The 26,064-nt window shown below is 47.1% G+C and overlaps 1 protein-coding gene and 1 pseudogene across 3 annotated transcripts; both read left to right on the top strand.

Annotated features, from left to right (window-relative positions):
* The first annotated feature begins 607 nt into the window (after nt 1–607).
* Nucleotides 608–23,625, top strand: GFRA3 (GDNF family receptor alpha 3). 3 transcript variants are annotated; one of them, XM_001112630.5, is made up of 8 exons: nt 608–1,154; nt 10,700–10,987; nt 15,857–15,949; nt 17,551–17,863; nt 21,843–21,946; nt 22,108–22,242; nt 22,633–22,721; nt 22,949–23,625. In XM_001112630.5, the coding sequence occupies exons 1-8, from the start codon at nt 1,049–1,051 to the stop codon at nt 23,036–23,038; spliced, it is 1,218 nt and encodes a 405-aa protein (XP_001112630.2). In that variant the 5' UTR covers nt 608–1,048; the 3' UTR covers nt 23,039–23,625. The 3 variants fall into 3 exon arrangements, with proteins under 3 accessions (XP_001112630.2, XP_077861402.1, XP_077861403.1); XM_078005276.1 differs by having other exon boundaries at nt 617–1,154; nt 21,825–21,946; XM_078005277.1 differs by lacking the exon at nt 15,857–15,949 and having other exon boundaries at nt 617–1,154.
* Nucleotides 7,481–8,348, top strand: LOC100429053 (ubiquitin-ribosomal protein eS31 fusion protein-like; annotated as a pseudogene).
* Nucleotides 23,626–26,064: the final 2,439 nt, after the last annotated feature.

Raw genomic sequence — 26,064 nt, 5'->3', positions numbered from 1 at the left:
GTTAGGGGATGAAACCCTCCACTTCCTTTCATCACCCTCTTCTCCTTCTCTCTTTCTATGCACTGCTCATTCTTCCAAGCCATTCTGCTTCTGGCTTTATCCTGGGATCTTGTGGGATCCTGGGATCTTATTGACCTAGGCCCAATAAATACCCTTATCCTTATGGGTAGACGTCCTGTGTTCTGGGCACAGATGTGTTTCTACCTGGTTGTTTAATCCTGATAGAGTAGCTTGCTCTCTGAAACTGTCATCATGTGAAAAGGATGGGTTCCTAATTGGTCTCTCCAGGCACCTTCCTTAGTGAGCTTTGGTCCAAGGAAATCTCTGCTATTTAGTGGAGGGTTTAATCTTTGCATCTTCCCTCATGACACCATCGGGGCTGAATTTTGGAATCTAATGCCCCAGGTGTGCTCCCTCGGCAAAGCCATTCCACCTGTCTGTGACCCATCTTTGCAGAATCTTGAGCTTAATAGCCCCCAGTCTTACCCTAGAAGTCACTTAGGAGGGGAAAAACGAGATCATAGATGTGCCAATTCTAAGAAAAACAAATACTAGAAATGCAAATGCCCTTGTGTTGGCTTGTTCAAGTTTTGTTACAAAATCTCTTTTGTGGTAGTGTCTGTTCTGTGATGTGTGGGTGAGTGGAATCCGGAAAGTGAGAAAGGGTGCTTTTTTTGGAGAAATATTTGGTTCCCCTAGATGGCGAGTTTCCAGCGGCAGCTTCCACAGTGTCTTGCTAGGCGAAGTTGGCAGACGGAAGGTGGGCCGCCTCGGAAGAGCAACCTCTTCCGCGCCAGCCCGGCGGCTCCCGGGGCGCCGGCCCTCCCTCGCCCCGACCCGCTTCGTCCCTCGGTCTAGCGCTGGAGGGGCGTGGTGCGGTCGCGCGCTTCGGAGTTGGAGGGCGGCGCCCAGGACCCTGGTGGGAAAGTGTGTGCGTCGCGCGGGAGGGCGGGAGGCGGGGGTGGGAGGCGCCGGCCGGGGGAGCCCCGCTCACAGAGCTCCAGCGGAGGAGCAAGGGGAGCGCGGAGCCCGGCGCCCACAGCTCGCCATGGTGCGCCCCCCGAGCCCGCGACCGCTGCCGCCCGTAGTCCTGATGTTGCTGTTGCTGCTGCTGCTGCTGCTGCTGCCGCCGTCGCCGCTGCCTCTCGCAGCCGGTGAGTGTCGGAGCGCGCACCGGCCGGGGGTGCAGGGGGAGGGGGAGGTGAGGTGTAGGCGAAGCCCGGGGCACCTGCCCGGAGAGGGCGCAGCAGCCTCCCGGTGCATCCGAGCCGAGCCAGGGGAACTGGAGCAGGAAGCGCAGGGTGCCTGCAAGGGGCTGAGGTCACACCTAACACAGTGTGCGAACTGAGGTAGACTGAGTGCCAGCAATGGCCTAGTCACCCAAGCATCTCCTCCTCGCTCCTTTCCCCCTCGCCCCTTCCCTCTTTTGAAGTAGGTCTACACAGTCACAGAACAACCCACAGCCAGGTCATTACCAAGACAGCGTCTCTAGGAGGCGGGGAGAATCAGAAACAGTGTCATTTGCTCCACGTGGGCTTTAACGCTTCCATCTGCTTTAAGGACTGAGGAAGAAACTAGGTACAGGTGAAGAAAAAGAAGTTTGTTAGAACTGACTTGTTTCATGACCTTCTATAATAGCAGGGCTCGGAAGCCGTCTAACACAGTGACTTGCCCCTTGGATAATAAATAATCCACAATAGATGTTTTGTGGATGTAGTTCAAGGTCTGGTCTTAGAAACAGGCCACTCCCCCAAGGAAGAACAGTGTGGGATCCGAGATCCCTGGAAGGCTCATGGCCTTCGTGAGTGGTATGGGTGTGTGGAATCTTATTAAGAGACTTAATGAAGGGACTCCTAAGACAGAGAGACCACCACACTGCCCTGAGACCTCAGTCCACAAGGCACTGCTGTAGAAATGCTGCCTTGAGAGAGAGATGGAAGGAAGGAGGGAAAACCCTGGTCTGTCCACCTGCCAACATCAGTAAGTCAGGGCAGCAAGACATCACCAGTCTGATTTGACTGCCTAGGAAATTTCACTAATCCTAAAGGTTATGGCTGCATGTCAGGATCAGGGGAAAACATTAAACACCTTTCTCATTAAATGATCCAGTGTTGGTGACAGATCTATTTTCCACAGTAATACTTGACAGCAATGACTTCTGGTTAAGTGGCCTCATTGAAAATCCATAAAACAGTCATCTAGGAGGTGCCATGTAGAGCCAAGTGCTCTTCAAGAGCACAGACCAACAGAGGGCTTTGGGGGTGGAAAATACCACTGCTCAGGGCCTGCTAAAAGCCAAGCATATAGGAGACCTCCGATTCGTAGGGAAGTGGTGTCATGTACTGAAAATCCTTCTGAAGTAGAGAGGAGGCTAGAGTCCCGGGTTCTAGCCTTGACTCAGTCTTGACTTGCTACATCCCCTGATGCACATTACTTTTCTTTGTTCACCAATCTATAAAATGGGTACCTGAGCTGTGGGCCTCATTGATGAGAAACAAATGAGGATCTTGTGCCCTAAGGCATAGCCTGATCTGACCCCTTCTGTAGCTACTCATTCTCTGATGAGCCAAGAAGCAGAAAACAAAGTTACAAAACCAGGTTGCTAACAAATCAATATGAAATAGACGTGGCAGTGGCTGCATAAATGAGGAGGTGGGGCAAGTAATGGAGAGTGGTATGGACTATAACAAGCTGGAAAAGGTATGACTTGTCAGAAGGGGGCAGTCATTACTCAACTCCACCTGTTACATGTGGGCCCAAGTGTTTCCATTTTTCAAGACAAATTGGAAATTAATAGTTTTCTTTGAAATCTGATTTTTTTTTTTTTTTTGAGACAGGGTATCAATCTGTCACCTAGGCTGGAGTTCAGTGGTGTGATTCCAGTTCACTGCAGCCTCGACCTCCCATACTCAAGCGATCCTTCTGCCTCAGCCTCCCCAGTAGCTGGTCTGAAGGAGAGTGCCACCACACCTGGTTAATTTTTGTATTTTTTGTAGAGACTGGTTTTTGCCATCTCTGATGCCCAGGCTGATCTTGAATACTGGGCTCAAACAATCTGCTCACCTTGGCCTCCCAAAGTGCTGAAATTATAGGTGTGCGTCACCGCACCCAGCCTAAAATCTGATTTTTAAATGTTGGCCACTAATTACAACTTTAAGAAAATACTGGCCGGGTGGGATTATGGCTCACACCTATAATCCCAGCACTTTGGGAGGCCGAGATGGGCAGATCACGAGGTCAGGAGATTGAGACCATCCTGGCTAACACAGTGAAATCCTGTCTCTACTAAAAAATAGAAAAAATTAGCCGGGCGTGGTGGTGGGTGCCTGTAGTCCCAGCTACTCAGGAGGCTGAGGCAGAGCTTGCAGGCAGCCGAGATAGCGCCACTGCACTCCAGCCTGGGCGACAGAGCGAGACTCCATCTCAAAAAAAAAAGAAAAAAAAAAAAAAGAAAAGAAAATACTGTGAACGTGCAAAACAAAACCCCAAAAAACAAAAAAAACAAAACACACACACACACACACACACACACACACACACACAAAAACAGAAAAAGAAAATACTGCCGGGCATTTTAGCTCACGCCTATAATCCCAGCATTTTGGGAGGCCAAGGTGGGTGAATTGCTTGAGCTCGGGAGTTCGAGACCAGCCTGGGCAACATGATGAAAGCCCATCTCTACAAAAGATACAAAAATTAGCTGGGCATGGTAGTACATGCATGCAGTCCCAGCTACTTGGGAGGCTGAGGTGGGAGAATTCACTTGAGCCTGGGAAGTTGAGGCTGCAGGCTGCAATGAGTGGCGATTGTACCACTGCACTCCAGTCTGGGTGACAGAGATTAAAAGAAAGAAAAGAAAAGTAAAGAAAAGAAAAGAGAAAAAGGAACAGAACTTTGCTGACTAAAAAAAAACCACATTTGGACACTGGATCAAATTATGACCTTTGCCCTGGATCAAGTCCTGTTTCACAATCCAGGAAACACAAGTTCCAGCTTGTTGAGATGAAATTTAATGTGGCCCCGAAGTTCTTTGTTGAGATGAATGCCCCTAAATCCATCACTGCTCAAACTTGGTAGTGTCAACTAAGAAATTGTTTTCTTTTGAAAATGTTTACAACTCAATAGTTAGTACAGTTAAATATGTACAGCCAGGCGCAGTGGCTCACACCTGTAATCCCAGCACTTTGTTGAGGCCGAGGCGGGCAGATCACCTGAGGTCGGGAGTTCGAGGCCAGCCTGACCAACATGGAGAAATTCCTGGGTAACAGGAGCAAAACTCCATCTCAAAAAAAAAAAAAATTATAGTCCAGTTACAGCAATAGGACTTGAATCTGCTACTTTATGTACTTACCACTTATTGGGTACCTACCTACTGGAAGTAACATCATAAACTTGTAGAAATTCCTCAATCTTTTTAAATCCATGTTCCCTTTTGGTAAATATATAAAATATCATACCTTCCTTAAATACTTTTTGAAATCTCAAAAGCTTTTTCTTTCATCTTCTACATGTAAAATTATCAAATATGCTTTTTGGAAATACATATTTCCTAGAGAAATTCTGATATACTTTTTCTTTTCCGTAGGTTACTGGGGTACATACAGGTGGCGTTTGGTTACATGAATAAGTTCTTTAGTGCTGATTCGTGAGATTTTGGTGCACCCATCACCCGAGAAGTATATACCGCACCCTATTTGTAGTCTTTTATCCCTTCCCCCCGCCATGCTTCCCCCCAAGTCCCCAAGTCCATTGTATCATTCTTATGCCTTTGCATCCTCATAGCTTATCTCCCACATATCAGTGAGAATATACGATGTTTGGTTTTCCATTCCTGAGTTACTTCACTCAGAATAATAGTCTCCAATCTCATCTAGGTTGCTGCGAATGCTGTTAATTCATTCCTTTCCTTTTTTTTTTTTTTTTTTTTGAGATGGGGTCACCCAGGCTGGAGTGCAGTGGTGTGATCTTGGCTCTCTGCAAGCTCTGCCTCCCGGGTTCACACCAGTCTCCTGCCTCAGCCTCCCAAGTAGCTGGGTCTACAGTTGCCTGCCACCACACCTGGCTAATTTTTTTTTGTATTTTTAGTGGAGATGGGGTTTCACCATATTAGCCAGGATGGTCTCGATCTCCTGACCTCATGATCTGCCCATCTCGGCCTCCCAAAGTTCTGGGATTACAGGCGTGAGCTACAGCACCCGGCCAATTAATTCCTTTTTATGGCTGAATAGTATTCTATTGTATCACAATTTCTGTATCCACTCGTTTATTGATGGGCATTTGGGTTGGTTCTATGATTTTGCAATTGCAGATTGTGCTGCTATAAACATGAGTGTGCAAGTATCTTTTTTTGTTTAATGACTTCTTTTCCTCTGGGTAGACACCCAGTAGTGGGATTGCTGGATCACATGGTAGTTCTACTTTTTTTTTTTTTTTTTTTTTTTGAGATGGAGTCTCGCTCTGTTGCCAGGCTAGAGTGCAGTGGCACAGTCTCGGCTCACTGCAACCTCCGCCTCCCGGGTTCAAGCAATTCTCCTGCTTCAGCCTCCTGAGTAGCTGGGACTATAGGCACATGCCACCACACCCAGCTAATTTTTGTATTTGTAGTAGAGATCGGGTTTCACCCTGTTGGCCAGGACGGTCTCGATCTCTTGACCTTGTGATCTGCCGGCCTCGGCTTCCCAAAGTGCTTGGATTACAGGTGTGAGCCACTGCATCTGGCTTTTTTTTTTTTCCAGAGTTTCGCTCTTGTCCCCTAGGCTGCAGTGCAATGACTTGATCTCATCTCACTGAAACCTCTGCTTCCTGGGTTCAAGTGATTCTCCAGCCTCAGCCTCTCGAGTAGCTGAAATTACAGGTGACTGCCACCATACCCAGCTAATTTTTGTATTTTTAGTAGAGATGGAGTTTTGCAGTGTTGGCCGGGCTGGTCTCGAACTCCTGACCTCAGGTGATCTGCCCACCTCAACCTCCCAAAGTGCTGGGATTACAGGTGTAAGCCACCATGCCCAGCCTACTTTTAGCTCTTTAAGGAATCTCCAGACTGTTTTCCTCAGTGACTGTACCAGTTTACATTCCCACCAACAGTGTAGATCAGTAGTTCCCTGATCACTGCATCCGTGCCAACATCTACTGTTTTTTGATTTTTTGATTATGGCCATTCTTGAAGGAGTAAAGTGCTATCACATTGTGGATTTGATTTGCATTTTACTTATCATGAATGATGTTGAGCAATTTTTCATATGTTGGCTATTCGTATATCTTCTTTTGAGAATTGTCTATTCATGTCCTTAGCCCACTTTTTGATGGGATTGTTTGTTTTTTTCTTTTTCTTTTTTTTGAGATGGAGTCTTGCTCTCTCGCCCAGGCTGGAGTGCAGTGGCGTGATCTCAGCTCACTGCAAGCTCCGCCTCCTGGGTTCACACCATTCTCCTGCCTCAGCCTCCCGAGTAGCTGGGACTACAGGCGTTCGCCACCACACCCAGCTAATTTTTTGTAGTTTTAGTAGAGATGGGGTTTCACCATGTTAGTCGGGATGGTCTTGATCTCCTGACCTCATGATCCGCCCGCCTTGGCCTCCCAAAGTGCTGCGATTACCAGCTTGAGCAACCGCGCCCGGCCGATTGTTTTTTTCTTGCTGATTTGTTTGAGTTTGTTGTAGATTCTGAATATTAGTCCTTTGTCAGATGTATAGATTGTGAAAATTTTCTCCCACTCTGTGGGTTGTCTGTTTACTCTGCTGACTGTTCCTTTTGCTGTGTAGAAGCTCTTTAGTTTAATTAAGTACCAGTTATTCATCTTTTTTTTTTTTGCATTTGCTTTTGGGTTCTTGGTCATGAAATCCTTGCCTAAGTCAAGGTCTAGAAGGATTTTTCCAATGTTATCTTCTAGAATTGTTATAGTTTCAGGTCTTAGATTTAAGTTCTTCTTTTTTTTTTTTTTTTTTTTTTTTCAGATGGAGTCTCACCCTGTTGCCCAGGCTGGAGTGCAGTGGCATGATCTCGGCTCACTGCAACCTCTGCCTCCTGGGTTCAAGCAATTCTCCTGCCTCGGCCTCCTGAGTAGCTCGTATTACAGGCCCCCCCCCCGCCCACCACACCCAGCTAATTTTTGTATTTTTAATAGAGGCGGTGTTTCACCATGCTGGTTAGGCTGGTCTCGAACTCCTGACCTCAGGTAATCCACCCACCTTGGCCTCCCAAAGTGCTGGGATTACAGGTGTGGTGGCCAGATTTAAGTTCTTAATCCATCTTGAGTTGATTTTTGTATAAGATGAGAGATGAGGACCCAGTTTCATTCTCCTACATGTGGCTAGCCAATTATCCCAGTACCATTTGTTGAAAAGGGTGTTCTTTCCCCACTTTATGTTTTTGTTTGCTTTGCTGAAGATTAGTTGGCTGTACTGGGGCAAAACTAATCTCTGATGTTAGAGATAAAGTTACTACCTTTTTGATCCACCATCTGCAGTGGAGTCACCACCAAAATGCAGATTTTCATAACACCCTTTATGGAGAAAGCCATCGCTCTTGAGGTTGAACCCTTGAATACAAGGAAATGTAAAAGCCAAGATCCAGGATAAGGAAGGAATTTCTCCTGACCAGTAGTGAAGACTGATCTTTGCTGGCAAGCAACTGGAAGACGGATGTGCTTTGTCTGACTATAACATTCAAAAGGAGTCCACTTGTCTTGTGTTGAGACTTCGTGGTGGTCCTGAGAAAAGGAAGAAGTCTTACACTACTCCCAAAAAGAATAGGCCGGACACTGTGGCTCATGACTATAATCCCAGCACTTTGGAAGGCTGAGGTGGATGGATCGCTTGAGGCCAGGAGTTCGAGTCCAGCCTGGCCAACATGGTGAAACCACCTCTCTACTAAAATTACAAAACCCAGCTCGGTGTGGTGGCACGTGCCTGTAATCCCAGCTACTTGGGTGGCTGAGGAAGGTGAATCACTTGAACCCAGGAGGCGGAAATTGCAGAGAGCTGAGATCATGCCACTGCACTCCAACCTGGACAACAGAGTAAGACCTGGTCTCAAAAAAAAAAAAGGGAAAAAAAAGCATAAAAGAAAGAAGGTGAAGCTGGCTGTCCTGAAATACCATAAGGTGGATGAGAATAGCAAAAATAGTCACCTTCGTCAGGAGTGCCCTTCAGGTGAATGTGGTGCTGGAGTGTTTATGACCAACCACTCTGACAGACACTATTGTGGCAAATGTCTGACCTATTGCTTCAGCAAACCAGAAGACAAGTAAAAGAAATGAAGACAGGCTGAGTGCAGTGGCTCACACTTTTAATCCCAGCACTTTGGAAGGCCAAGGCGGGTGGATCACTTGAGGTTAGGAGTTCAAGACCAGCCTGGGCAACATGGTTAAACCCTTTCTTTACTAAAAATACAAAAATTAACTGGGCATTGTGGTGGGTGCCTGTAGTCCCAGCTACTTGGGAGGCTGAGGCAGGAGAATCGCTTGAACCCAGGAGGCAGAGGTTGCAGTGAGCTGAGATCGCATCACTGTACTCCAGCCTGACTCTGTCTCAAAAAAAAAAAAAAAAAAGAAAAGAAAAAAATATAAAAAGAAATGAAGATACTGGTTTACTTGGGAGCACAGTGACTAGAAGAGGGCTTCAGGGGTACTGGTAATGTTCTATCCTTTATCTGGATTCTGGCTACTCAAGTATATTCAATTTGTGAAATCCATTGAGCTATACATTTTTGATTCATGTACTTTTCTGTGTTACACCTCAACAAAAAGTTTATTACCAAGGAAGGTGTACAAATGGCTAACAAGCACATAAAAATATGCTCAACATTTGTACACATAAGGGAACATATATGCTCCCTTAGTCATTAGGGAAATGCAAATGAAAACCTCAATGAGATACCACTTCATGCTCACAAGGATGGTTATAATTTTTTTAATGGGAAATAACAAGAGTTGGCAGTATGTATAGAAACTAGAATCCTCGTACATTGCTGATGGGAATGTAAAATGGTGCAGCTTCTGTGAAAAACAATTTGGCGGTTCCTCAAAAAGTTAAACATAGAATTACCGTATGACCCAGCAATTCCACCCCTAGGTATGTATCCCAAAGAACAAAAAACAGGTGTTCAAACAAATACTTGTACATGAAATGCTCATCAAAGCGCTATTCACAATAACCAAAAGGCGGAAGCAACCCAAGTGTCCATGAACTGAAGAATAGATAAACAAAATGTAGGATATCGATATAATGAAATATTATTCATCCATAAAGAACAATGAGGTACTGGCTGGGTGCGGTGGCTCATGCCTGTAATCCCAGCACTTTGGGAGGCCAAGGCAGGCAGATCACCTGAGGTCAGAAGTTCAGGACCAGCCTGGCCAACGTGATGAAAACCGATCTCTACTAAAAATACAAAAATTAGCCAGGTGTGGTGGCATGTGCCTGCAGTCCCAACTACTCAGGAGGCTGAGGTAGGAGGATTGCTTGAACCCAGGAGGTCAAGGCTGCAGTGAGCTGCAGTGCTACTGCACTCCAGCCTGGGACATAGAGCAAGACCCTATTTAAAAAAGAAAAAGAAAAAGAAGGAGAAGAGAAGGAGAAGAAAGGACGAGGGAAGAAGGAGAAAAGTTGATGGTGGCTTGATCTAAGGAGGTAGTGACACCCATGGAGAAAAGTGGGCAGATTCCAGATGTGTTGTGAAGTTGACAGGACTTGTTGGATTGAACACAGGCTGTGAAAGGAAGAGATGAATTAAGGTGCGGTGGCTCACACCTGTAATCCCAGCACTTTGGGAGGCCAAGGTGGGAGGATCACCCAAGGTCAGGAGTTTGAGACCAGCCTGACCAACATGGAGAAACCCTGTCTCTACTAAAAATATAAAATTAGCTGGGTGTGTGATAATGCATGCCTGTAATTCCAGCTACTTGGGAGGCTGAGGCAGGAGAATTGCTTGAACCTGGGAGGCGGAGGTTGTGTTGAGCCAAGATCATGCCATTGTACTCCAACCAGGGCAACAAGGGTGAAACTCTGTCTCAAAAAAAAAAAAAAAAAAAAAAAAAAAAAAAAAAAATTCTTCTAGATTTCTATCTTTGAACAGCTAGGGAGATGATGATGTTCTATTACCCCATGTTGAGCACCCTAAATCCTAGGATGCAGGGGATTCCTTCCAGGCTGTGGAGGAATCTTGGTATTTCTGAGTAAGAGACAGGGTTGGTGTACCCTTTCTTTCCTTCTGGAATTAGCTCTCTACCCCAACCCCAGCCAGTTTCCACCTTCCGGTATTTTTAAATGACTTTTAATGGGAGACTCAAAGTTATTGCCGACTGCCATTTAGCACTCCCTTGTCCATTCTCAACTCTCTGGTTCTGATACTAGCCCTGCCCATGGCATGGCTCTGCCGGGGCCCCCTTCCTCTGTGCCTGTCAGGGTCATCAGGCTCGCCTTCAAACAACTATCCCCTTTGCCTCCCTGAAGGCTGAGCAGCCTCTCTGCAAACCCCTATTGTTGGACCTGGTCTGTTCTGTTTGGACTGTGGCAGCTGCAGACTATCTAGTCCTGCTGGGCTTCTCTCTCTCTCCACGCTTATTCCTAAAAGCCTTTTGTGCTACCCTAAGACTTTCACAAAGTTTCATCAGGAGTATCCATCTTCCAACCTCGTGACTTGGTATTCCCAGACAGCTACTCTAACCTTATGTGAGCCTCACCTGGTATCTCCCTTTACAGGAGACCCCCTTCCCACAGAAAGCCGGCTCATGAACAGCTGTCTCCAGGCCAGGAGGAAGTGCCAGGCTGATCCCATTTGCAGTGCTGCCTACCACCACCTGGATTCCTGCACCTCTAGCATAAGCACCCCACTGCCCTCAGAGGAGCCTTCAGTCCCTGCGGACTGCCTGGAGGCAGCACAGCAACTCAGGAACAGCTCTCTGATAGGCTGCATGTGCCACCGGCGCATGAAGAACCAGGTTGCCTGCTTGGACATCTATTGGACCGTTCACCGTGCCCGCAGCCTTGGTGAGGCTCCCATTATAGAGTGGGCTAAGCTGGGGAAGATGGCTCTAGGGGGTTGTTTTTTAATCTTGCAGGATATGGGCCACGTGGTAGATTCTGATGAGGAGGATAATGAAGCTCTGCATTTGACATCAGAAAAGGTGGGGGGATAATACCAGGATCTCCTTGGGGCCCCATAACACTGCCCTCTCTTCTCCCTACTTCCCCCTTTCTTACCTGGCAACATGTCAGTTCCCACTTAGCAGAGCTGTGAACCAGGCTGAGGCCCAACCTGGGGAGTTCCTGGAACAGATGGTATGGACAGTAGATGGGAGAAAAGAGTCTTAACCCATAAATAGGCTCCAAATACCAAGTTCAGAGAAATGGGGAGGTAACATCTTGGTCCAGCCTTTAACAGAAAGAATACTCATTAACCAGCCAGGAGATGTAAGAGAGAGAAGGCACAGAAAGAGCCAAAGAGGAGCTGCCTGTCACTCTTTCCATAGGACCCTTATTAGTCAGCTTTTACCGGACTATGTTGCTGTAACAAAACAGCAACTTGCAAAACAAAGGTTTAATTCTTGCTCATGTTCTGTATTGGCTCTTCCATGGGTCTTATTCATTCTGGGATCCAGGCTCACAGTGCAGCCTCTGTCTGGGATGTTCCCTTCTCGTGGCAGGAGGAAATGAGCATTGGTAGAACCACATGATGATTTTTAAAGTTTCTGCTCAGATCTTATATACACTACATCTGCTTACATTTCATTCAGAGAGCAAGTCACATGGCCAAGCCTCACATCACTGGATTGAGAATTGTACTTCTCCCACAGGGAGATACCAAAAATCTCATGGCAATAAATGAGGATATACAATCTTACAGGGAAGGCAAAGAATGATTGGAAACAATAATACAATCTATCATTGTCAAGTATTCATTTACTTCCCTTCTGCAAGTAAAATACATCCACCTATTTTCCATGAAAGATGCCCTAAGAGCTCTGTTCAAACATGACATCAGGCCGGGCACAGTGGCTCACACCTGTAATCCGAGCACTTTGTGGGCCAAGGAAGGCAGATCACTTGCATTCAGGAGTTTAAGATCAACTTGGCCAACATGGTGAAACCTCATCTCTACTAAAAATACAAAAAATTAGCTGGGCGTGGTGGTGGGCGCCTGTAATCGCAGGCTATTTGGGAAGCTGAGGCAGGAGAATCACTTGAACCGGAGAAGCAGAGGTTTCAGTGAGTGGAGATTGCACTACTGCACTCCAGCCTGGGCGACAGGGTGAGACTCTGTCTCGAAAAAACAAGCAAACAAACAAACATGACATCAGGCTTCAAGTCTAGGATCTCATGATAGTTTTCAAATTGGGTCTGGATGTGGCTCCTCTTGATCTAAAAACTTATGAACTAAAAAGACAAGTCATCTGCTTTCTATATGTACTCACCACACAATAAAGGAACAGGGTCAGGATAACCACAACACACATTGTCAGAAAGGGGAGGAATGGGCATCTAGGTGTGGTGACTCACACCTGTAACTTCAGCACCTTGGGAGGCCAAGGCGGGAGTATCCCTAAAGCCCAGGAGTTTGAGACCAGCCTGGACAACGTAGTGAGCTCCCATCACTACAAAAAGATAAATAAATTAGCTGAGTGTGGTGGTGTACAACTGTGGTCCCAGCTACTCGGAAGGCTGAGGTGGGAGGATCACTTGAGCCCAGGATTTTGAGTCTGCAGTGAGCCATGATCACACCACTGCGCTCCAGCCTGGGTGACAGAGCGAGACCCTGTCTCAAATAAATAAATAAATAAATAAATAAATCAATGAGAGACACACAGCAGACATTGATTCATAGCAATTCTGAGATCCTGCTACACAAATGTTGTAAGGACCCTCTTCCCTGGGAATAGGGATTGCTCTTTAATACGGCCCTGTTTTTGCTCTACAGGAGTAGTTGCCCTGTCCATTGTTTTCCACAGCTCTTGGCCCAGCCCTCTGGAAAGGTCCTTCCTCTTTCAGTTTTCTCTTTGACCACATTTGAAAAGGGCATTAGGGACTACAGTCTACCTGGGGACTGAGCCGCATTCTCAGCCTGCTTCCTGCCTGAGAAATGTTGGGCCATTTTAAGTCTCAAATAGTCACAGTCTCTTTTAATCTACACTGGTAGCTCTTTGTAGTACAACTCTCTGTAAACATAATTGCTGCTTATGTCTTTGATTTCTATCATCTCATGTGCCTGTGGCCTTTCCCACAATTCAAGACATGCCTCTTTTTCTACACCTAATTAGAAGCACCTAGCCCTTATCAGGCTTCTGTGGAAGAGCCACTACTTTAGTCTTTTTTCACTGAGTACATTTGTCCAACTGGCAGGACTTATTGGAACCATCTTAATCAACTGAAAGATCTCCACAAACAGTATGATAGCCACATAACTCATTTGGTCTTTCCCCCAAGGCTGAGTTGTAATCAGCCTTATCACTCAAAGCATTTTTTTAAATGTTTTATCTTTTACCTTATGAATACGAGAAACAGTGGCATTTCTTTTCTTTTCTTTTCTTTTTTTGAAACAGAGTCTTGCTCTGTTGCCCTGGCTGGAGTGCAGTGGCTTGATCTCGGCTCACTGCAACCTCTGCCTCCCAGGTTTAAGCGATTCTCCTGCCTCAGGCTTCTGAGTAGCTGGCACCTGCCACCATGCCCAGCTAATTTTTGTATTTTTAGTAGAGAGAGGGTTTCACCATGTTGGTCAGGCTGGTCTCAAACTCCTGACCTTGTGATCTGCCCGCCTCAGCCTCCCAAAATGCTGGAATTACAGGTGTGAGTCACCACGCCCAGCACAGTTGCATTTCTTAATCCTACAAGTCCTGAAATTTCTAGATTATCTTTTCCTCCACATTTGGGAACTGGCCAATTCTTTTCTGAGCTTATGTCTTGTAGTACCTTGCCAAATGCAGCCAATAGCAATCAAGACATACTAGTAAACTGCTTCTCAGTTTCCCCTAACAGTACAAGCTCATTCAGCATATAATCTTCCCAGTTATCACAGGCAACAATTTTACCAGATGCTTTGCCACTGCATAATGAAGACTGCCATCTTTCTAGCCCCCAGTAACAGCTTCTTTACCACCTACTGCCCAGTACCAAAACCAATGACACACATTATATTATTTTATTTCTGTAGCACTCCACTTCTAGGTACCAATTGCATTTTATTTTTGCTGTTTTTTTAGTCGGAGTCTCACTTGTCACCCAGGCTGGAGTGCAGTGGCACATTCATAGCTCACTGCAGCCTCAACCTCCTGAGCTCAAGTGGTCCTCCCACCTCAGCCTCCCGAGTAGCTGGGACTACATGTGTGTGCCACCGGACCCAGCTAATTTTAAAATTTTTTGTAGAGATGAAGTCCTGCTGTGTTTCCCAGGCTGATCTTGAGCTCCTGGGCTCAAGGAATATTCCCACCTCAGCCTCCCAGTTGCTTTTTTTTTTTGTAAGATGGAGCCTCACTCTGTCGCCCAGGCTGGAGTGCAGTGGCATGGTCGTGGCTCACTGCAGCCTCCGCCTCCTGGGTTCAAGTGATTCTCCCACCTCAGCCTCCTGGGTAGCTGGGATTACAGGCATGCGCCACCATGCCCAACACATTTTTTTTTTTTTTTTTTGAGACGGAGTCTCACTCTGTTGCCCAGGCTGGAGTGCAGTGGCATGATCTTGGCTCACTGCAAGCTCCACCTCCCAGGTTCACGCCATTCACCTGCCTCAGCCTCCCGAGTAGCTGGGACTACAGTCACCCGCCACCACACCCGGCTAATTTTTTGTATTTTTAGTGGAGATGGGGTTACACTGTTAGCCAGGATGGTCTCGATCTCCTGACCTCGTGATCCTCCCACTTCAGCCTACCAAAGTGCTTGGATTACAGGCATGAGCCACCGCGCCTGGCTAATTTTTATATTTTCAGTAGAGATGGGGTTTCACCATGTTGACCAGGCTGGTCTTGAACTCCTGACCTCAGGTGATCCACCCGCCTAGGCATCCCAAAGTGCTAGGATTACAGCTGTGAGCCACCGCACCTGGCACCCCATTGCATTTTTAGTAAGAATTTGCTAGGTTATGCTGTTGTAACAACCAGTTCCCAAATCTCTGGCTTTCAACAACAAAAATGTATTTCTTGCTCATGTTACACATCTGCTGGAGGCTTCTATGAGTTGGCCTTGTCTCTGTTCTGCTTGTCTTCTTCACTGGAGGATCCAGGCTGGTAGAGGAGAAAGAGTAGCAGCAGAACCACGTGAGGGTCTTAAAGCTTCTGCTCAGATGTGATTTACATCACTTCAGCTCACAATCCACAGGCCAGAGCAAGTCACATGGCCAAGCCTGCCAGCAGTGGGGTGAGGAAGTGTACGCCTCTCACAGGGAGTGTGAAAGTTACATGGTAACAGGTGGGGAAGTATAATCCTCCCAAAGGGTGGGGAACAAATAATTGGAAATAATAATACAGTTTGCCACACTCCTTGTTCCCTGTTTTCTACTCCTCATCCTAATCACTTCTCTTTCCGAACTTCCTCAGAGGCTTCTCCCTGAATCCTCTTGCCTCCCTACACTGTGCGCTGATAAGTGCGATGGTGCTCAGCATATTTATTTATCTCACTTATACCGTGGTGCTCAGCACACAGTGTGCTCAACAAATGGTAGCTCTTATTATTCTTATAGTTTATTGGTGGAGCCCAGCCTATACCTTATGGCCCTGCATTTTTCTCGTCTCTGCACAGCTTGCAGCTGGTTAGGTAGAGGCTGTGCTTTTCCTTTTCTCCACAGGGCTTTGAGGTCTGAGCCAGCAGCTTCAGCCCCTCCCACCTACCCCACCCTGATCCTCAGCATTCTGGTGCTCCCCGCCTTGTCTCTAGGTAACTATGAGCTGGATGTCTCCCCCTATGAAGACACAGTGACCAGCAAACCCTGGAAAATGAATCTCAGCAAACTGAACATGCTCAAACCAGGTGTGGAGGGCAATTAGGCTCGGGAACCAGAGGCTGGGGCTGGACCCTGGAGGAAGGGTGACTGGGGAGGGGCACAAGTTGGGGGCCTTATAAGGGGAAAGTTTCTAGCCTACCAGGTGACTAAGGAAGACTGTGTCAGGCTGGAAGTGTGAGCTCCGGGGCATGGTCTGGTCTCACAGGTGTCTCCAAAGGACAGCAGTTAATAGGGAGGCTGTTGAAGAGAGCCCATTAGGGCTCCCTGTTTCTACAAGGCGGGCCCCTGCAAAGGGTGTGGTGGGAGTGGCAGCAGCCCCAGGAAAAATTGTGCTGAAATGGAGTATTTACTTGCATTCAAGGCAGCTGGGAAAGTAGCCTTTTTGTCCCTGAAGAATAGGAAATTGCTGTTTTCAACCATTCTAATGGGATGGGCGAGGTGTTGGGCAGGAAAAGAGAGTGTGACTCTGCACGGGGTGACTCAGGGTGGGGAGCCATCAGTCTGGCAAGGACTGTGATGCATATTTTTCAGGAAAGTGAGACTATGAGTTAATTGAGGAAAAACATACACACATGCTTTTTGAGAAAGATGTGAGCTTTGCTGTATAGTCAGTTTTTTATCATTAGAATTAGAATTTTGAGAAAAAGGCACAGAGTTTCATGCATGAAAAACTCTTAGTGACAAGCTTAGCAAATAACCTGTTGCAATTACTTGATTACTATGGCTGCTGGAATATTCTGTTAATAGAAATATCACCATAATTTCCCAAGATTCAGAGTATGGGGAACAGAGTATACATGGATCAATAAATGAAAGATGGGCAGGTGACATTAAAATGGAACAGGATAGGTGCAGATGAAGCCAAAACCAAACCAGAAGCCTCAACTAGAATTTGGCTGCATCTGTTTTGGACAGTTTTGAAAGTGCTTCAGAATGTTGCAGGTACTCTGGGTTATCTTTTCTACCTTCAGCTCTCACAGCGCAGCACTGAGGAAAGAGGTATGGTTTTCTGAGCTTTCTGGCCGCTTGAATTCTAGATAAATGGGTGTTCAATGCATATAGATGATGATAGTGATTATTCTTATTATTTTACCTAGTCAAGATGAGGAGTTGGGCCGGGCACGGTGGCTCATGCCTGTAATCCCAGCACTTTGGGAGGCCAAGGCGGGCAGATCTCCTGAGGTCGGGAGTTCAAGACCAGCCTGGCTAACATGATGAAACCCCGTTTCTACTAAAAATACAAAAAAATTAGCCGGGCGTCGTGGCGCGTGCCTGTAATCCCAGCTACTCGGGAGGCTGAGGCAGGAGAATTGCTTGAACCCAGGAGGCGGAGGTTGCAGTGAGCTGAGATCTCGCCACTGCACTCCAGCCTGGGCAACAAGAGCAAAACTCCGTCTAAAAAAAAAAAAAGAGGAGTAGGATGGGGAAGGCTTCAGAAGAGCAGGCAGAGTTTGTGGGGAGAGGGGAAGCCCTGGATTAGGAGTGGGTTTATTCAGGACAGGCTTTCTTTTCCTCCTATATCCACTACCTTCCTTGTCAAATCAGGGGTTTTCCGGGGTTCCTATGGAGCCTGGGCTGCAGGCATGCAGAGGGCCCAGCCCCGTGACTCCGTGCCCTTTCCCCCCAGACTCAGACCTCTGCCTCAAGTTTGCCATGCTGTGTACTCTAAATGACAAGTGTGACCGGCTGCGCAAGGCCTATGGGGAGGCGTGCTCTGGGCCCCACTGCCAGCGCCACGTCTGCCTCAGGCAGCTGCTCACTTTCTTCGAGAAGGCCGCCGAACCTCATGCGCAAGGCCTGCTACTGTGCCCATGCGCCCCCAACGACCGGGGCTGCGGGGAGCGCCGGCGCAACACCATCGCCCCCAGCTGCGCGCTGCCACCTGTGGCCCCCAACTGCCTGGAGCTGCGGCGCCTCTGCTTCTCCGACCCGCTTTGCAGGTGTGTGGTTTGGGAAGACAGGGTGGGCAGGGATGTGGCACACGCCACTCCTTCCTGGCCATGTTCCTGTGCTGAGCAGGGTCTGACCCTCCCAGGGAACTGTGGACCCACTGGCTGCTTTACCAAGTAGCTACACTGGATATTTTGTGAAAGTCTTTTCTCAAAAAGAATATGTTTTTTTTTCTTTGCTGTAAAATCTCAGGAAATATAAAAATGTATTTTAAAATATCATTCAAAATTCTATCACCTGAAGATAATCTATCATACTTTGGGAAGCATTTCCTTCCAGTCATTTTTCTATCCAGATAACAAAAGTAGACATTCTGGGAATATATTTGTGCCTTACTTTTTTTCTCTTATGGCACATATCTCATGAGCATTTTTCCGTGGAGGTGGTGTGGGGTAGTGGTAAGAGGGGATCTGAAGTCAGACAGGTGTGAATTTAAATCCTGGGTCTCTGCGATCTTGAGCACATCACTTAACTTAAAAATTCCATCACTAAACCTAAGGTTCCATTTAGTCTCCTGTAAAAACTGGGATAATAATGCAGACCTCATGGGATTCTGGTGAGAGTTAAATTACATAATTTATTTTTTATTTTTTATTTATTTATTTTTTTTGAGACGGAGTCTCGCTTTGTCGCCCAGGCTGGAGTGCGGTGGCCGGATCTCAGCTCACTGCAAGCTCCGCCTCCCGGGTTTACGCCATTCTCCTGCCTCAGCCTCCCGAGTAGCTGGGACTACAGGCACCCACCACCTCGCCCGGCTAGTTTTTTGTATTTTTTAGTAGAGACGGGGTTTCACCATATTAGCCAGGATGGTCTCGATCTCCTGACCTCGTGATCCGCCCGTCTCGGCCTCCCAAAGTGCTGGGATTACAGGCTTGAGCCACCGCGCCCGGCCAAATTACATAATTTATATAGAGTGGTGTAGAGTACTGGTGAAGAGTAAGTGCTCAATAAATGGTAGTGCTTATTTTTTCACTTACTGTCCTTTAAGAACTTTTTTCTTTTTTTTCTTTTTGTTTCCTTTTTTTTTTTTTTTTTTTGAGACGGAGTCTCGCTCTGTCGCCCAGGCTGGAGTGCAGTGGCCGGATCTCAGCTCACTGCAAGCTCCGCCTCCCGGGTTCACGCCATTCTCCTGCCTCGGCCACCTGAGTAGCTGGGGACTACAGGCGCCCGCCACCTTGCCCAGCTAGTTTTTTTCTATTTTTTAGTAGAGACGGGGTTTCACTGTGTTAGCCAGGATGGTCTCAATCTCCTGACCTCGTGATCCGCCAGTCTCGTCCTCCCAAAGTGCTGCGATTACAGGCTTGAGCCACTGCGTCCAGCCTTTTTTTTTTTTTTTTTTGAGACAGAGTCCCCCTCTGTCACCCAGGCTGGAGTGCAGTGGCACGATCTCGGCTCACTGCAACCTCTTTCTCCCAGGTTCAAGCGATTCTCCTGCCTCAGCCTCTCGAGTAGCTAGGACTACAGGCTTGTGCCACCATGCCCAGCTAATTTTTGTATTTTTAGTAGAGATGGGGTTTCACTATGTTGGCCAGGCTGGTCTTGAACTCCTGACCTTGTTATCAGCCTGCCTCGGCCTCCTGAAGTGCTAGGATTATGGGTGTGAGTCACCATGCCCAGCCAAGAACTTGATTTTTAAATGCCTGCAGTATATTTTATGTATGGATGCCCTACACTTTATTTAACCATTCCTCTATTGCTAGATATTTAGGTTGTTTTTTGTTTTGTTTTGTTTTGTTTTGTTTTTAAGATGGAGTCTCATTTTGTTGCCCAGGCTGGAGTGCAGTGGTGCGATCTCGGCTCACTACAGCCTCCTCCTCCTGGGTTCAAGGGATACTCCCCCTTCAGCCTCCCGAGTAGCTGGGATTACAGGCGCCCGCTACCATGCCCAGCTAATTTTTTTTTTTTGTATTTTCAATAGGGATGGGGTTTCGCTGTGCTAGCCAGGCTAGTCTCGAACTCCTGGCCTCAGGTGATCTGCCCGCCTTGGCCTCCTAAAGTACTGGGATTATAGGTGTGAGCCACCGCGTCCAGCCAGGTTGGTTCTTTTTTTTCCTTCTTTTTTTTTTTTTTTTTTTTTGAGACAGAGTCTTGCTCTATCACCCAGGCTGGAGGGCAGTGCTCACTGCAACTTCCATCTCCTGGGTTCAAGCAATTCTCCTGCCTCAGCCTCCTGAGTAGGCTGGGACTATAAGTGCACACCACAGTGCCCAGCTAATTTTTGTATTTTCAGTAGGGATGGGGTTTTGCCACATTGGCCAGGCCAGTGTTGAACTCCTGAGCTCAAGTGATCAGCCCACTTCAGCCTCCCAAAATGCTGGGATTATAGGCATGAGCCACCATGCTTGTCCAACTCTTACTGTTTAATCTTTGTGCACTAATGTAATTATTACTTAGGATGTGCTGCTACTAGTGCCATGGCCAGATCAAAGGACATGGGAGATTTGTAAGGTATTTGATAGATTTGATAAATATTCTCTTCAGGAAATTTGAAATTCTGATCTGGCTTTCCTGTGTCTTCTCAGGATAAAACACTCACAAAATTGAAGCTATCATTCATTCAAGTGACATTTGTTGACAATAACCTTGGTTTGCAACTTGGTTCTCCTACTTAGTTCTTTGTAACCTTGGGCAAGTTACTTAACCTCTGAGACTACCACTTTCCTCATCTGTAAACTATCTTATAGTCAGGGCTCTTAATAATCATAATACTAACATTCATTGAATAACTAAATACTTACTATGGGCTAGATACTGTTTTAAGTATTAATTCATCTAAACCTCACAAGAACCCCAATAAGGTAGATCGATCCTTCCCTCCTTCCTTCCTTCCTTCCTTCCTTCTTTCCTTCTTTCCTTCCTTCCTTTCTTCTTTCCTCTCTCTGTCTCTTCTTCTCTCCTTCCTTCCTTTTTTCCTTCCTCTCTCTTTTTCCCCTTCCTTCCTTCCTGTCTCCTTCTCTTCTCTTCTCTCTTTCTTTCCTTTCCTTTCCCTCCCTCCCTCCCTCCTTTCCTTCCTTCCTCCATCCCTCCCTCCTTCCTTCCTTCCTTCCTTCCTTTCTTTCTTTCTTTCTTTCTTTCTTTCTTTCTTTCTTTCTTTCTTTCTTTCTTTCTTTCTTTCTTTCTTTCTTTCTTTCTTCCTTTCTTTCTTTATCTCTCTCTCTCTCTCTCTCTCTGTCTCTCTCTCTTTCTTTCTTTCTTTCTTTTCTTTCTTAACAGGGTCTTGCTATGTTGCTCAGGGTGGTCTCCAACTCCTGAACTCAACTGATTCTCCCACCTCAGCCTCCCAAGTAGCTGGGATTACAGGCGTGAGCCGCTACGCCTGGCTTATGCATTCTCTTGCTTCATCTTCACAAAAATCCACGAGGTAGTGCTGCTGTCATCTCTATTTTATAGTTGAAGAAACTGAGGTTAAAGAAACTATCTGAGATCTCATAAGTAGGGATCGTGGAGCCCAAACTCAGAGTGAAATGCTGTGGGTTCCGAGGAATGGTACATTTAATTGTGACAGGGGCACACTTCACAGAGGTAGAGGTCCTGGGCCAGGCTCTGAAGGCAGAGGAGGATTTGACACGACAATGGGCATTCCAAGCTAATGGGACATGAGGGAGAAGGCCACAGGCCGGACCCTCAAGGGTGACTCTTGAAATTTTCCTGGCTGAGTGCAGTGGCTCACACCTGTAATCCCAGCACTTTGGGAGGCCAAGGCAGTTGGGTCACCTGAGGTCAGGAGTTTGAGACCAGCCTGGCCAACATGGTGAAACCCCATCTCTACTAAAAATAAAAAATTAGCCAGGTGTGGTGGCACGCATCTGTAGTCCCAGCTACTCGGGAGGCTGAGGCAGGAGAATCACTTGAACCTGAGAGGCGTAGGTTACAGTGAGCCAAGATTGAGCCACTGCACTCCAGCCTGGGCAAGAAAGAGCGAGATACCATCTCAAAAAAAAAACAAGAAAGAAATTTCCCTTCTTCCAGATCACGCCTGGTGGATTTCCAGGCCCACTGCCATCCCATGGACATCCTAGGAACTTGTGCAACAGAACAGTCCAGATGTCTACGAGCATACCTGGGGCTGATTGGTGAGGCTGGGGGCATGTGTAGGGAACCCCATGTTGGCTAGGCCTGAGGGTAAGAATGCTCTGGAGATAAAGGATGTGATCCTGTCATGGGTGGAGTAAGGTGGGAGCTAAAGTTAGGGTTAGCCTAGGCCCTGACTACCCTTTCCCTCTTCACTCCACAGGGACTGCCATGACCCCCAACTTTGTCAGCAATGTCAACACCAGTGTTGCCTTAAGCTGCACCTGTCGAGGCAGTGGCAACCTGCAGGAGGAGTGTGAACAGCTGGAAGGGTTCTTCTCCCACAACCCTTGCCTCAGTGAGTGTGCTGTACTTGCTCCCAGCCCCCGGGGCTGAGTCAGCTGGACTCAAGAGAAGGAAAAGGGTCAACTCTGTGGCCCAGGCTGGTTCCATCCATCTCCACCAGACAGAGCAGCTCCTAGCATAGGCTTTCATTGCCGCAGCCCGGGCCTTTCTTCTGTCTCCCACTCCCTGAGAAACCTCCCACGCTGCCTGTTCAACCTGTCTGGAACCCAGGAACATCTCCAGCTCAAGAAACAAGTAGAATGAGAGAGTATCCTACTTCCACCTCCCACCCACTTGCTCCCCTATCGCCCAGGGTCCCCGTGGCATTCCCTTTCCTTCCTTGGGAGCCTGAGAAATCTCCTGCCCCTATACCCTTCCAATGAGCCTTCTCTCCTCTCTTCAGCGGAGGCCATTGCAGCTAAGATGCGTTTTCACAGCCAGCTCTTCTACCAGGACTGGCCACACCCTACCTTTGCTGTGATGGCACACCAGGTAGGGCCTCCTCTGTTACACCCCTCAGACTTTACTGGGCCAGCTGGGGAAAACCCAAATTAGGCAGACAAAGGGATAGAGGTGGGGGGCTGACCTCCTCATTGCCATGAATATAGAGACCTCTACTAGATACCTCAGGGGAAGGGGAATACCTCTTGACTGAGGCTGAGGTAGTGAAGGGGTTGAAGAAAATCCCCTGAGATAACTCTATTCCATTTCTTTCACAGAATGAAAACCGTGCTCTGAGGTCACAACCCTGGGCGCCCTCTCTTTTCTCCTGCACGCTTCCCTTGATTCTGCTCCTGAGCCTATGGTAGCTGGACTTCCCTAGGGCCCTCTTCCCCTCCACCACATCCAGCCAGACTTGCAGCCCACAAGGTGTTAGGAAAGGACAGCAGCAGAAAGAGGGGCAGTGCACAGATGAGGGCACAGGAGAAGCTAACGGTTATGACCTCCAGATCCTTGTCGGTCTGGTCCTCATTCCCTCCACCCCGTCTCTACTTCTGATTCATGCTGCCCCTCCTTGGTGACCACAATTTAGCCATATCATCCGGTGGTGACCAGCTCCACCAAGCCCCTTTCTAAGCCCTTCCTCTTGACTACCAGGATCACCAGAATCTAATAAGTTAGCCATTCTCTATTGCATTCCAGGTTAGGGTTAGGGTAGGCAGGACTGGGTGTTCTGAGGTAGCCTAGAAAGACATTATCCTTTGTGAGGAAGGTTCCTGCCCACTCATCTCCTCCTCTGAATGGTGGATGGAAACCTACTGCCTGCACTGCCCTGTCCCCGGATCCTGCAGAACATCTGGGCATCAGGAGCTGGAGCCTATGGGCCTTGCTTTATTCCTATTATTGTCCTAAAGTCCCTCTGGGCTCTTAGATCATGATTAAACCTTTGACTTAAGATTTTGCTCTTTTTCCATTTTCTCAAATTTTGAATATCTGTAGAACTAGGGTGTTAATGAAAGAACACAGACCAGGTGATGAGACACAGCAACCCTACCACCAACTGCTATATGATTTCAGGTATATCTCCTAGCCTCTCTGTGTTCTTGACATGGTGTTGTAATTAAAAATAGCTTATGTGAGGCTGTGGACCCGGGATCTGTCCCAGCTCCAGCCATTTCTCGGATACTGCCTGGGATCTGCCACAGATGGGGATTCTTAGTCAACCACACCATTTATTGAACACCTGCTTGGGTTATTGGCCTGCTCCAGATCATAATGGGGGCCAGAGGAAAAGACAGATTGGTTCTTTTCTTCTCTCTTTTTTTTTTTTTTTTTTTTTTTTGACTCAAAGTCTTGATCTGTCGCCCAGTCTGGAGTGCAGTGGTGCGATCTTGGCTCACTGCAACCTCCTCCTCCCAGGTTCAAGCAATTCTTCTGCCTCAGCCTCCCAAGCAGCTGGGACTACAAGCGTGTGCCACCATGCCCAGCCAATTTTTGTATTTTTATGAGAGACGAGTTTCACCATATTGGCCAGACTGGTCTCGAACTCCTGACTTCAGGTGATCTGCCCGCCTCAGCCTGCCAAAGTGCTGGGATTACAGGTGTGAGCCACCATGCCTGGCCCAGAGATTGTTCTTGATCTCAGGGAATTTGTAATCCTATTGGGATAAGGACACACCCACCCATGCAAAGTATAATAGTTGGAAGAATGTATTTATAGAGCTCTGGACATCTGTCTATTAATTGATTCACTCACTCTTTCAATAAGCATCTGATGAATGCTGACTCTGCAAGACACTGTTTTGTGTGCAAGAGATTCCAGGATAAAAGGACTCAGATCCTATGTTCAAACCTTTTACACACCAGAGCAGGGAAGCAGACAACAGTCCATAAGAGCAGTGCAGTATGACAAGTGATATATAATAATTACGATAATCCTTTTCTTTTCTTTTTTTTTTTTTTTGAGACAGTCTTGCTCTGTCACCCAGGCTGGAGTGCAGTGGCATGATCTTGGCTCACTGCAACCTCTGTCTCTCAGGTTCAAGCGATTCTCCTGCCTCAGCCTCCCAAGCAACTGGGATTACAGGCTCACGCCACCACACCAGGCTAATTTTTTGTATTTTTAGTAGAGACACAGTTTCATTATGCTGGCCAGCCTGGTCTCGAACTCCTGACCTCAGGTGATCCACCCGCCTCAGTCTCCCAAAGTGCTGGGATTATAGGCGGGAGCCCCCGTGCCTGGCCCTAATTATGATAATCCTCATTTTTGGAGCCCATATTGTGTGCCAAGTACTACTGCGCATTAACTGTGTGCAAATACATCCATTAATTCGTTTAATCCTCCAGCAACATTTGAGTTTGTGAATCACAAGCTGTTAATATGTGACCTTGGGCTTAGCCTCACTGGGCCTCACTATCCATACCTGTAACATGGAAAATCATGGCACCCACCTCATGAGGAATGAGATAATCCATGTAAAAGCATTGTAGCTGACACACAGTAAAAACTCACAAAAGTTAACAATTATGTGTTTTTGTAGAGAATTTGGACATTACAGACAATTCTAAAGAAGAAAGCAAAATCTTTAAGCTCGCACTGTCAAGTGTCCAGACTGCTCCCTGCATATCTGTGACCTTGAGAATCTATGGGCATGTGTAATGTTACATAAGTGGGGTCACACACTGGATAGCAAAGTGCAAGTCACAGGCATCATTCAGCATCCGTGAGTAGAGTTGAGCTATATCATTCTATTTATCATCTGCATGACATGAACTTATATGAATGCATATTCATACATGCATAGTTTATTTAACCAGTTCTGTGTTGATGGATATTTGGTTGTCTTCCCATTCTTCTCTGAGCCAAGTTTAAGGCAGCGAGGGAGGTGACTGTGGGTAGGATGTACACAAAGCTGCCAGAGTGGTGGGTGGAATCTGTAAGTCTCTCTATATACATTTCGTATTCCCGTAGCCTGCACAGCCCCAGGAAATGCTCAGCCAGGCTGCCTCCCTGAAAACTCCAGTGGGACACTGAGTTGACCTTCCTTCTTCCCCTCCCAGGAAGATCTCTGAGCAGTCAAGTCCTCTCCATTTGCCCTGGCTTCATTAACCTGGGGCTGGGGGTGTGAATGGTGTAGTCATTTCTTGCTGAGTACTTGAATTAGACTAATAGGTCATGTATGCTTTTCTCTGAAGAAGGCCCAAATTTCTGGTAAACAACCAGACCACATTTCCAGCCCAGGGACCAGAGCCAAGATCCTGGGTCAGGGTGCAGTGGCTGAACTGAAGCTTTTAATGGTGTCATGGCTGTCTGGGGTGGTTAATGCCATTATACTAGCTTCTGGGCAACAAGGTAGGAAGGACTTTTGGTAGCAGTGGTAAATGGAGAGTGCTA

Source organism: Macaca mulatta, chromosome 6 (genome assembly GCF_049350105.2).
Source record: "Macaca mulatta isolate MMU2019108-1 chromosome 6, T2T-MMU8v2.0, whole genome shotgun sequence".
Lineage (NCBI taxonomy): Eukaryota > Metazoa > Chordata > Mammalia > Primates > Cercopithecidae > Macaca > Macaca mulatta.
This window is presented reverse-complemented; position numbering and strand designations above follow the sequence as displayed.

Coding starts and splice junctions, on each gene's coding strand:
- GFRA3 (XM_078005276.1), top strand. CDS start 1,049: ATGGTGCGCCCCCCGAGCCCGCGACCGCTGCCGCCCGTAGTCCTGATG. Junction 21,947..22,107: donor AGCATACCTGGGGCTGATTG/GTGAGGCTGGGG, acceptor TTCACTCCACAG/GGACTGCCATGACCCCCAAC. Junction 22,722..22,948: donor TTGCTGTGATGGCACACCAG/GTAGGGCCTCCT, acceptor TTTCTTTCACAG/AATGAAAACCGTGCTCTGAG.